Source organism: Salvia hispanica, chromosome 2 (genome assembly GCF_023119035.1).
Source record: "Salvia hispanica cultivar TCC Black 2014 chromosome 2, UniMelb_Shisp_WGS_1.0, whole genome shotgun sequence".
NCBI lineage: Eukaryota > Viridiplantae > Streptophyta > Magnoliopsida > Lamiales > Lamiaceae > Salvia > Salvia hispanica.
The window spans coordinates 30,090,907-30,103,684 of NC_062966.1; the positions used below are offsets into that span (position 1 = coordinate 30,090,907).

Sequence of the window (12,778 nt, forward strand, 5' to 3'; positions counted from 1 at the left end):
AGTGACCCATCCCCACCAAAAACAGCGTCGTGTTTACAGCGCGCAATAAAAAACAATTTTCCCCATAAATTTCACCATTTCCCCTTGTTTCAAATAATTATAATCAATTATTTTAATTTAAGCGTTTCTTCTCCTCCTCCTTTCTTCTTATACCCATCCATTTTCCTCCCATCTCTTTCTCTCTCTAACCTACACCCCCATTTACATACATTCTGCATAGCAATTTGGATCCCAGTTGGCATCTCAACATTTCGTCGACGTTTAATAGCGGGATTTGATCGGCGACATTGACTCATCTGCCTTTTATTGAGATAAAACTCGGAAATTCCAATAAATTTGACATTTATAAATCGCAGGAAAAGGAAAAGGTTTTTGCGTGGATAGAGCTGTGACCCCTTTCTGATAAACGCAGATAATTGCGTTTCGATAAATTAGGGTTTTTGGTTCGGAAATATGTTGGGGCCAGGCTTGCAGTTCAATAGGAGTAGAAACGGCGAAGATCGGTTTTACAGCGTGGCGAAGGCTCGACTGAGTCGAGATTTGCGGAGGGCACAGAGTGATGTCACGCCTAGCCGTTCAAAGAGCCAGCCAGATGAGCCGCTGCCGGAGAAGTCGGATGAAGATATTCCGGTGTCGGAGCTCTCTCCTTTGTGCAATCTGGAGAGGTTCTTGGAATCTGTCACGCCATCGTTACCGGCGCAGTATTTACCCAAGGTTTGCTTCTTCTAGACCTATGGATTTGATTGAATTGGGAAAAACCCTAACTTGTTCTCTATATGTCGTGAAGTTACTATTTTTGTTATTTAGCCGATTTGAGCAAATTTTGAGTGTAGTGCTATTTTGGTATTTTACCTGCCGATGATGAATTACTATTACTTTATGGTTGGGATTCTGATTTCACTTGCCTGAATAATACTACTTGGAAAGATGAAGGTTTGAGTTTTTTTGAGGATTGTGATTGACGATTTTTTTTGGTGCTATGCTTTGATATGCGAAATCATTGTAAATACATATTAGTACTACTTTTCTTTCTTTTTTATTCCTGCATTTGGTAGCAAAGATATTATACTTAGGATACAGAATTACAGACTACAGTCTATGATATTGTTATTGATTGAGCAACGAACGCCTACTGCATAATTTGTATCTCGAAGATATACTTAGTTCCTGTACTTGTGTTGGGTCCTCTTTCTGCTATTACACTGTTGGAAATTCTACAAAAGATTGAGCTTTTACAAAAAAGTGTTTTTTTCGTTGTATAAATATTTTGTCAAATGTAACAGATGAAAGTGAGGAGTTGGAGAACAAGTAATGCAGAATCTCAGCCCTTCTTTGTGCTAAGTGATCTGTGGGAGTCGTTTAAAGAATGGAGTGCATATGGTGTGGGAGTGCCTTTGATACTGAATGATCGTGATGGCGTTGTTCAGTATTATGTGCCCTACCTGTCGGGCATTCAATTGTACGCTGACCTTTCAAAGAGCACGGTAAAATTAAGGTACCTGTCTTTTGGCTTGTGATGTATTGTATGTAAGGTAACTTTGAGTGCATTGATATTACTTCATGTAATGGATGTATTTTAATTGGCTTCATCATGGACAAATTTCAACTTTGAGGATTTCCCGGTTAGTGTTGTGCACTATCTTCACGATTGGGAGATGCACTTCAGTCACAACTCACTTTGTTGCTAACATATTTTGAATCAATTACCAAAGATCTTATCACATCAGACTCCTGGCTAATTTTTGCAACAATTTGGTCTGCTCTGTACTCATTCTCTATTAATGTCTTGGTGTTGGTAAGTCCTTAGTGTAGTTATTTTCTTATAGTGAGATGTCAACGTCTCCAATAATTGAAGAACACGGACCTCTCTGCCATACCTGTTTCCTTTGAAATGGATGCATTTATAAGCCTGTTTAACCTTGAAAAGATTGATGGGTAAATGATGAAAATTGTGATTGCACACACAAAAATATATATTTAAGGTGTTTGCTTGGAAACTCAAGCACTACCATGTTTTTTTTATATGCTGAAGAATGAAGATAGATGAAAAACTGCTGCTAGATATTATTTCCTTGTGTTTGTGACTAAGTTGATATTCAATGTTCTCATCATTCTGTCTGGGTTTTATCCGTGTAGAGAGTGTCCTTCATACTCAATGTCTTAACTGTATGAATTCATTTGTTACAATTTTAATTCTCTCTGTAGCTATGTCTCCAAGTCTGATTATTGTTTTGTTTTAGGAGATCTGGTGAAGATAGCGATGGTGAATATTTTAGGGATTCTAGTAGTGATGGAAGCAGTGATAGTGAGCAGGAGAGGGGTGGGTTGAACTATTCTAGAGAGCAACCAAGTTACCTCCAGAGCAGTAATAGTCCTCTCACAGTAGATCAAATGGCATTTCAAGAAGGCTTCTCTAGCGACGAAGGTGAAACTGGAAGCTCTCAGGGATGCTTGTTGTTTGAGTATCTCGAACGTGACCCCCCCTATTCTAGGGAGCCTTTGGCAAACAAGGTCCCATGTGTATCTTATCATAAATATTTTTTTATCATATCGTGTCAAGATCTTTGTTTTGGTAAGCAATTCATTTTTCACAGATATCTGATCTTGCTCTCCAATTCCCTGAATTAAAAACGTTGAGGAGCTGTGATTTACTTCCATCAAGCTGGATTTCAGTCGCCTGGTATCTTTTCTAGACAATGCCTCGTTATTTCTTGATTCTGCTTATTTTTTTGTTTCTCGGATAAGGAGTATTGTTACTGTAGGTACCCGATTTACAGAATACCTACGGGTCCAACTCTCAGAGATCTGGACGCTTGCTTCTTGACCTTCCATTCTCTTCATACACCCATGACAGGTAGCTAAACTAGTAAGAGCCATACATAATGATTTCAGTTTTTTAGCCCGGCTCACTTCTTTGCTTGTCGCAGGAAGTGAAGTTGTGCATCCCCCAGTTGTGACATACCCTAGTGGGAGCGATGATGACCCTCAAGTTTCACTTCCGGTATTCGGGCTGGCTTCGTATAAATACAAAGCATCGCTGTGGACTCCACTGACAGGGCATCAGCGGCAGCTGGAAAATTCTCTGCTGCAAGCTGCGGATAACTGGCTAAACTTGGTCCGAGTGAATCACCCTGATTTCTCCTTCTTCTGCCGCAGATAATAACACTATGTTGCCCATTTAACCTTAGGTTGTTTTGCTCTGTTATAATAATGTATGTGATGAATATTTAAAGAAAGTGAAAAATAATAGTTGAAAAAGGAAAAACAAGGGTGTAGTTGATAATGTTATGAAGACAGAGCAGGATATTTTGGTGTGCTGATGATCAAGTGTAGGATGGAGTTATTTGCATGAGGATTTTGGTAGATAATGTTATGTCATGTATATGTACTATACTACTATTAGTATATTTGACATATATAGAAAGTGGTGTTTAGTTTTATATTGGAAATATAAGATAGTAGTAATATTCACATTTCCTTTTCGATTTCAGCAATATATGAATATTTCGTATACAGTGGAATTGAAAACAGAATCAGACGGATGGCCGCCGGCAAGCACAGATAGTGTGACTATTTAGAGCTTCCTCTCTTTTTTAGCTATTGTTTTAAATTAAATTTTAACTTATTAAAATATTACTAGTACTAAAAAATATATACAATATCATAGAAATTTATACAAAGGATGTTCTTTATTATTATATATTCTTCTATCTTTATAGCAGTGAAAGTTGGGGGAATGTCTGAATGTGTTGGGAAAAAAGTGTATGGAAATACGTTCGAGACACTTAATAATACTACATCATTCCCCACTAATTGCAATCTAATGAGAATGCTAAATCAGAATTCAATATTTCATTTTTGATTAATCAGCATGCACTAAATAATGTGATACTCAAATATCGCAATTACACGTATGGTTTATTTATTAAATTAAAAAGCAGGTGTCAATTCTTTTCTATATTCTGTTTTGGTATTAAAGCGGAGTAAAGCCATAAATTCCTACTACTAGTTGCTTTTCTGATTTCTCACTCCAGCAATCAGTTAAAAGTAGAGTTCACACAGCTGGAACATTCTCACACCAACTATACTGGAAATACACAGTGAGAAATATCTCAAAAAATGGGGATTTCAGTTCCCATTCTCGCCATCGCCATCTCTCTGCACCTCATTGCCTTCGTGCTCGCCGTCGGCGCCGAACGACGCCGTAGCACGGTGCTATGTTATTCCTTTTTTTTAATTTAATTTATGTTTTTTAGCGGCGATTGATTTGATTTCGATTTGTTTGTGCTTGTGAAGGCGACGGTGAAACCAGATCAGTACGATGAGAGAACGTACTGCGCGTACGACACCGACGCGTCGACGGTGTACGGGCTGGGGGCGTTTGGACTGCTGCTGATTGCGCAGGCGTTGATTCACGGCGTTACCAAGTGTTTCTGCTTTGGGAGAGGGATGATGGGCGGCCGCCGCTCTACTACTCGCGCCGTCGTCTTCTTCGTCCTCTCATGGTGAGTTTTACTCCCTGCTCCTACTGCAGCTATCTTATTTACCATTTCTACCACTTCTGCTGCTGCAGATGTGCTTGTGTGTTGTAGGTCCTACGCACGTGCTGGATTCTGTTGTGATTGAGTTAATGTTTTGATACAATTCTGTTGTGTGTTCTAATTGCAGCAAAATTGACATTTATTTTATTTAGCGCCTGAGATTGTTGCTTCTTTTTGTTAGTGTTAGTTTGATGGTTATAAGTTCCTTTCAACTGCAGGAATATATTTATTGTGAATCTGTGGTTTCCTATTAATAGGGCTAGAAAGTGTGTATAGCTTACTGCTAACACAAATTGAAGTTATTATCCGGTGTTTTGGACTTAGTTTTGCCACAATTCTCTACTATCAAGAATATTAGCATCTGTTCTGTGTAATTAAAATCTGGGCGATGAGTTGCAGTCTTGTCTTGCACAAGGACCCTGTAAATTTCAATGATCCATTATTTGCATCTTCAAGTATCCCTGACTTTTGAATGTGTACCCTGACTTAAAGTAAAGAGTGGCATTTAAATACGTCAAGAAATTTATGCAATCCAAGCTTCAACCAATAGATTTTCTACTTATGGATTTAAGTTCACCTTCATGTAATATCCAACTGCAACCATGGTCTCACTCTCATCTACTCATTCTTACTCAATACATTCCTTATTTACGTTTAACGTCACTTGGCTTTCCTAATTCATGCTTCCAGGTTTCGTCACAAAAGTCTGAAATTCTTAGCTTTAGATCTACCTTTTCGAACCAACTGAATATTGCATTGCAATTTGATTCCAAGTATTGAAGCTAGGATTTTCTATGAACTTTTGCTCATTAAGAGTGGGTAGATTTGTATCTTTTCTTAATTGTCTTGATCTCTTGGTGAATGCTCAGAGCATAATTACTTGATCATTGAATGAGTAAAGGCTTTCTTGATCTCATTACTCTGCTCAAATTGAGATGGTAACTTTTGATCATATTGTAAAGTATAAGAAATAAGAGATTACCTAGATGGGGAACAAGCAAGTACCTTCACCAGTTTATCCAACCTAAAATTAAAAACAAGAAACTTTGGAAGTTCACATGTCATGAAATTTATGAAATGTCAACAACGACAAGCCAAGTAGGAGTTGAGACTGCCTACGAGAACTACCCCTTTGCATATATGAAAACCAAGTAAGAGATGAGATTCCTACTAATGGAGCTATGTTTTGTACACTACCTATCATTTAATTGACATAATAACAAGCAATGAAATCAGTACCCACCCATTACTCAAGAAAAAACAGTCACCGACATGACAATAATTGGTGAACGTATTACTTGTTTCATTTCTAGAACCCCTTGCTTCTGATTGTTCTCTAGAATATATAAATACAAGATATGATATGGTGTGTCCTCTCTTTTGTAAAGAGTGGGATCTAGGATTCAAATTACTACTTCTCCCCTCCCCAATGTAAAATAAGTAAAAACTTCAATGATGTGAAGCTTCTTACAAAATTGTTCTTATGCCCTTTTTCTGTAATATTATTCATATGGACTGGCTTAACCATACATATATGTTAATGCGAGTATAGGGAGGTATTTGTATTCTTATATTTGTGTAATTCATACAATTAGATATACTCATAAATCTTCTATTCTATTTGGATTGAAATGGGGAAAACAACAGGGTCATCTTTCTAGCTGCGGAGGCATGCTTGCTGGCAGGATCAGCTCGGAATGCTTACCACACGAAATATCGAGCAATTTTTCATGTAGAGCACTTATCTTGTGCCACTCTTCGTAAGGGTGTGTTCGCTGCAGGTGCTGCCCTAACATTGTTAGCAATGACGGCAACCACTTTTTACTATTGGATGCACACCAAGGCTGATACTGGTGGATGGGAAAAGCATCAAAACGAAGGAGTCGGATTAACCCCCTCACATTTTGCAGAGAATCAGCATCAGATGAAGACCGGTGAATTTGACAAAGTGTAATCTTTGATTGTTAAACAAAGGTTTTAAGTACTGTTGTTTGTCATGTCTGAAATGATACAAAGATGTCTGCACTGTAATGTGCTAACTTAAGTGCGGTATATAAATATCTGTTGTAGAATTTCTTTTTTGTTACTTTTGATCTCCTATAATTGCAATTTAGATGTAATCTTTAAAGCATTTTAAATCCGAAGAATGTCTCAATTTCTCGTTTTGTTGCAAATTCATTCCCTCTAATTTCTTTTTCAAATTTGAAGTTGAGATTTACATATTTACCTAATATTGGAACTCCAAATTGATTAAAGATTTTTGAAGCTCATCACATGAGTTGTTTTACTACTACACTATTCAAACAAATCGGAATTGTAACTCAAATACTACTAATCTAACATTCGGAATTGCAACTCAAATAATCAGAAAGTTGGAAGATATGCGTTTGAATTCTGTTTTTTTTATGTGATATCTAGAGTTACTCCACCTCTTCCTATAGTTTATCCTCAACATTCTTATGAATTGACAAATCATGTCTTCATCTCATGGCTTCATCATTTCAATGCAGATAAAGTTCATACTCTGTAATTTGCTGGTAAACAAGGTTCAAACCAAAAGCAATGTTGTAAAAGAACCAAAACTGGAAGCATAGTAAGTAACACATTTTCATTAAACATAAGCAAGTTTACAAGCAACATAAATACTCATACATACTGTTTAATTAAACAACAGACTCATGCATTACATTAGGGCACTCAAACACAACTTAAAATTCAAAACATATGCAAACATAGAATGTGATGATAGAAATTAGCATTTTGGAAAAGGAGTCCCACAAGAGGTGGCCACCTTCTTTGCACCAGGTGAGTTGATGAACTTCTGCAGGTTAGGGTTCTTCATATACTGGCAGAGGCATGGGCTCTGCTCCTTTATCTTGGCGCAGCAAACAGCGGAAGGGCTGCCAGCTGTCGTGATCGCCACCGCGCAGGGGGTCAGCTGCAGTGGGTTGCACGTCACTGCAGCCTTTGCTACCTCAACTTCACCAATTGCAAGGACCACCACTATTGCCACAAATATGGCTACACACCCTACTTTGCTCTTCATTTTTTGGTGTGTGTGTTTGAAGTGTGGTGGGAGAATAGGAGGAGATGTGTTGGGGAAAGATTTGGTTTGCATCTCAATTTATAGGGAGTGCAAAGGAGAGATGAAGTAGAATACTCATCTCTTTTAATGTGATGCATGTGTTTGTATAAGACGTACTTACTATATTTACTGTGTGTGCGTGTTGGTCTAATGGTGCAATAGTTTAGGGAATTAAGGTCTTGGGTTTAAATGTACGACTCAATATTGAAATATGTATTTCTATCCGTTCTTGAATAAGTGTTTGTTTCAAAACTTGTGATATAAATATTAGTAGTACTAAAAATCTTGTTTTACTCTTGTCCTCAGTATAGCAAGATTCATTGCTTTATTTAGTTTCAAATTTAGTATTTATAAATAATAAGAGTAAAATTGCTTATTTTATGGCTTATGTCAGCATCGATATGGAATGGAGTTTATAATAGATTCGAGGTTTATTTTAAATCTAACTAATGTTCTTTATCTTTTGTGTGTGTGAGATTTCAAATAGAGTGGTGTATATGACCACTTTTCTAAATTAATTTTATACATTGACATGTTTGTATATTGAAAGTGAATGTTGATCCATGTTAAAGAAATCTGAATCAGATTTGAGGCTGACTTCAATTCAGGAAATGCAAAATTATTCAATCATTACATCACATGGCTTGTGAGCATCAATGTGTGATTGGCACAAGCTCTTTATTTGGTCATATATAAAATCATATTCCTTTTGTCAAGAAATATATAGTGGTCATCGGATCATGTATTTGTCAAGAAATATATTTTGTAGTTGTATTTTGCTAATTATTATGACAATTAAGGTGAATGAAATGAAAAATAAATTGAAGGGCATTGGGCTAGTCACGCTTGTAAAATTAAATGATGCATGCTGCTATCATAATCATTCCATGCTGATGTGTGATACTAATCATTGGAGTCAATTTTTCTAAATAAATTTTACCCTACTTTACTATTTCTTGCTTACTTTATTGACTACTTTAAACCATTTTCGTTTTATTACTTATTCTATGGACCACAAGGTTTTCTTTCCATTTATTTTAACAGTAAATATTAGTAGTATGGTTAGTAGAACATGTGACCCATTCTATTAGAAAAGTTACTAGCATTAAAAATAAAAGAGGATTAATTAATTTTAAAGAATAACTCAAATTGGTAAAGTGAATTGTTTTTAGGACTGGGAGAGTATTAATTAGTGATTGCTCAATGCTAGCTAGTATATGGTGAAGCGGTTGTTTTAACTAAAACTAGAAGTATTACTACTTGCTAACGTGATTTAAATAAAAAAGACAGATGTTAGTAATTAAGATCAATAAAATTATAGGATAACAAATCTTTTAAAGGGCAAGGATAAATGAAATTGGTTGGCTTACTCTTTTCGGTGATGCGATGTGCATGCGCCTTTCTCTCTCTAATCATACCATCATATGAATAACTCCATATATGCTCTCTTATTCTCCCTTTTTCTCAATATTTAGTCTCCAATCATTAATGCCCCATGCGATTCCCTACTTTTTATACTAGTACTATTTATTTATATACTTTTTGGGGATTTGCTAAAAATCGGATTTTGAGTAATATATTGTGGAATTTGTGGTATTAATTAGTTAGTACTATTTGTTTAATCATAAGCATAGATATGAGTAAATGATTGTGAGGATATATTTTTAGAACTTGCCTATATACTCCTATTTTTCACTATATTTTCTTAGCATATTAGATGTATTTTTCATTTAATCAATGTAATTTGAGTGTCAATTCCGTAAAGCAAAATAAAAAAGAAATTAAAGCACAATAAGCCCCCGGCGAGGATCAAACTCACGACCTTTCGCTTACGAAGCGAACACACTACCACTATGCTACGGAGGCGATTGTTGATCTCTGAAAATCTCGCTTTTATTATTAATATTATGGTAGACGTATAGAGTGTAATTTTCTCGATCATAGTACCCTTGCACTAGTTCAATCGAGCTAAATCATATAGTAAAAAATTGCTTTCAGAAAACTAAGATTTCAAAATTATGTTTGATTGTCTTTAAATCGAGGTTGATGATAATTAGTCAAACTACTTTGAATTCTTTTTAACAAGATTTTTCTCATTCATCCAAGAAATTAGCTGATAAGATCTTTTTTTTTTATTCAATAGGCAAAGGCTCGAGTCATATTAAGATAAATGAAGAACTTTCATCGATCATCTAAAAAAAATTCGTCTCATCGACCACCTCAATCCCCATTTCAAATCTTGTCTCATACACAAAGAATCATTTGTTTGAGATTCTTATCAAACCTACCCGCGCAATGATGAATTGAAATTTTGCCAGAGATCAATATTTCTATAGTTCGAGTTAGAGGTGCCCACGGTTCAGGAACCGGCGGTTACGGTTCAGAACCGCCGGTTCTGGTCTTGGAAATTGTTGAACCGGAACCAAACCGCGAGGGTGTTTCGCGGTTCCGGTTCCGGTTCCGGTTTCGATTCCGAACCGGCGGTTTTTTACGGTTTCTCACGGTCCCGAACCGTCGGTTTTTTTGCAGTTCCAGTTTGAAACCGTCCGGAACCAACGGTTCTGGCACGGTTTCGGTTCGAAAATTTTTGAACCTAAACCGAACCACGGTTCAAAAATCGACGGTTTCGGTTTTAACCGCCGGTTTGATAAACCTTGGGTAGGTCATACTCGAGTTCGTCAAAGAATGCACCGACCACAACACTAGAATAAATTATTTTCATCATCAAAGATTTCAAATTCCACAAAATCGAGAGCAGGAGAAAGAAAAAAACTCAACCTTAATTTATTGAAACCAAAAACCTAGATTCAATTAAGTGAGTACATTGATCGATAAACAATAATGCCTTGATAACATTAGATTCATGACGCCACGATTTCAGGCATTGGGTAAGAAACAACGTCGAAAAAAAATTCAACAAACAGAAGTAGGAAACGTTGAAACAAAATTCTCCTCCATAAGGGGTGATTCTCAACCGTCATGATCTTCACATTCGGGTTGATCATCTAGCATCAACGTTGAGTTTGTGATCAAACTATATGTACAAATACGAGTAGAATAATGCAAAGGAGTAAAGATTTACCTTCTTAACAGTCTCTGCCAGCTCAAGCATTGTGAATTCACCTGATATAATACATCTCTTGAGTAGTTAGATAAGAAACGAGATGGAAGTGATATGAAACAGAAGAAATAAAGTTTAACAATCAAAGTAAATGGATATGACCTGGACTGCAGATGTTGATTGGCCTTGTATGATCTCCTTCCATTAGTCGGATAAGAGGGATGTCAATTCAACTCGAAACCCGTGGCAAGTCCTAACATGTTCTCATACCTTGCTCCTACTCGCTTGGCAAGTCCTAACATGTTCAGTGTGCCGATTACATTAGTCTTTATCGTCTATTGTGTATCATGGAAGGGACAAGAACTATCAGAAAAAAAACAAAAAATTTTCCAACCATTGAATCACAAATTCTACTATGCAACTAATGAAGACACTATGGCGGCGTTCGGTTTCCATGACTAATTATCATGAGACTATCCATCTAGGATTAAGTTGTGGGATTATTTTAGTTGGAGAGGGGAGGCTATGACTAATAATCATGAGACTATTCATCTAAGGGTCAATCTTATGAACCAAACATGATACATATTTAATCATGAGATTTAGTCTTGCCAACCGAACACCCCCTATGTGTACGATCTTATGCTAGACAATGTAGATAAGATAGTTAAATGTCTTCATCAACTTTGTAGGGAAAGGCAAAGACAAGAGCTTTGTAGGGAAATGATTAGAGAAGGAGATTAAGGCAGAGAGCCGTGACAGCTGACTGACCTTCACCGGATTGTATTTGTAAAAGATCGGTGAAGCAGGACAAGCAAGACGGTAGATCCGGTCAACTTCGACTAACAAAGGCTGTGTCACATCTGCAGACGAAAACATAGTACAAAATAGGGTGGTCTAAGAGACATAATACTCTCAACAATATGATTTCTAGTTTCAGAAACTTATTAATAAAAACCATAGTCAGGAGTAAGACGAATATATATAACGTATTTGGACAAAACGAAGCCCAATTCAGATATCAGAAGCCTAAATGCAAAACAACAGATAGTGATGATTCCATTTGATCCCGAGTGGGAACTTAAGCTGTTAAACTTAATCACATCATGGAACCTTATTTAAGATATGTATAACTAATGAAGCATAAAGAATGCTCACCGTGTCGAATAAGAGCTCAAATCTTGGATGGCCAATCCATTGGCTCAAGCTATCCTTCGAGCCAGTGAAGTAGTTATCCACAACAATCACCTGAGCAACAATTTTAAAATATTGTTCGTGATACACAATGAGAAACAAAAAACATTTTGCATCAAACACTCTCAAAAAGACATTGTTATGGCCTACCTCGTTCTTTTCATTTTGCATAAGTGGGAGCCAATGAATCCAGCCCCACCGGTCACCAGAATTCTCATGTTTGCCTGTCATCAAGTTGGTGAGTTAGTACTTAGTAATGAGAATATATGCATGATCTAAGTTACAAAGTGACAGAAAAAAAAAAAAAAAAAAAAAAAGAAAGTAAAATCACACAACAAAAGCAAGTCCCTTCTTCATGCTACTGGCATTTACAACATTGTGACTAATTTTCAAAAGTTCAATTTGATTAAATGGTAAAATCAAACAACCTATGTCCATATTTTAATCAGTTTACATCATCTAATTGTTAGATTTCCTAGTGACAGTTATCAATAAGTAGTACTCCACTTGTTTAAGCCATATAGGCATAATGAGTCTATGCAAAGTTGAGCACTTGGAAGCTCGATCTTCGAGTATGAAAATATTGCGGAACCTGAAAGAACTTTGCTTTTCGCAATGGTGAAGGCTCGGGAGGTGGCTTGGTTGATACATGGCTCCCATTTGATGCTTCCTTAGCCATTTCTAGGATTTCTGAATTCAACAATTACATAAAGAGAACATAAATTTCCTATGAACAATAATGACATCGTATTCAATTACACATGAGTAATCCCTTTTTCTTTCAGCTGAAAAATCATATCTTTAGTGAGAATAAGTAAGCATCAAACTCAAGAAAGCAAGAACAACACATAAATTAAAGGTTTGAATAAAATTTTCTTTTACATTGATATTCTTTGG

At 36.4% G+C, this 12,778-nt stretch overlaps 2 protein-coding genes, 1 non-coding gene and 1 pseudogene across 4 annotated transcripts; 2 read left to right on the top strand and 2 right to left on the bottom strand.

Moving 5' to 3' along the window:
• The first annotated feature begins 118 nt into the window (after positions 1-118).
• Positions 119-3,440, top strand: LOC125204019. 2 transcript variants are annotated; one of them, XM_048102556.1, is made up of 6 exons: positions 119-714; positions 1,284-1,495; positions 2,244-2,511; positions 2,595-2,680; positions 2,763-2,854; positions 2,928-3,440. In XM_048102556.1, the coding sequence occupies exons 1-6, from the start codon at positions 454-456 to the stop codon at positions 3,158-3,160; spliced, it is 1,152 nt and encodes a 383-aa protein (XP_047958513.1). In that variant the 5' UTR covers positions 119-453; the 3' UTR covers positions 3,161-3,440. The 2 variants fall into 2 exon arrangements, with proteins under 2 accessions (XP_047958513.1, XP_047958512.1); XM_048102555.1 differs by having other exon boundaries at positions 120-714; positions 2,241-2,511.
• Positions 3,441-3,750: 310 nt separating this feature from the next.
• On the top strand, positions 3,751-6,627 carry LOC125204021. The gene is made up of 3 exons (XM_048102557.1): positions 3,751-4,212; positions 4,297-4,505; positions 6,189-6,627. Exons 1-3 carry the CDS (start codon positions 4,120-4,122, stop codon positions 6,493-6,495), a joined length of 609 nt encoding a protein of 202 aa, XP_047958514.1. The 5' UTR covers positions 3,751-4,119; the 3' UTR covers positions 6,496-6,627.
• A 2,793-nt stretch (positions 6,628-9,420) lies between these two features.
• TRNAT-CGU lies at positions 9,421-9,492 on the bottom strand. The gene has a single exon. It is a non-coding gene; the product is annotated as a tRNA-Thr (tRNA).
• Positions 9,493-10,386: 894 nt separating this feature from the next.
• Positions 10,387-12,560, bottom strand: LOC125203652 (annotated as a pseudogene).
• Between the last annotated feature and the right edge of the window lie 218 nt (positions 12,561-12,778).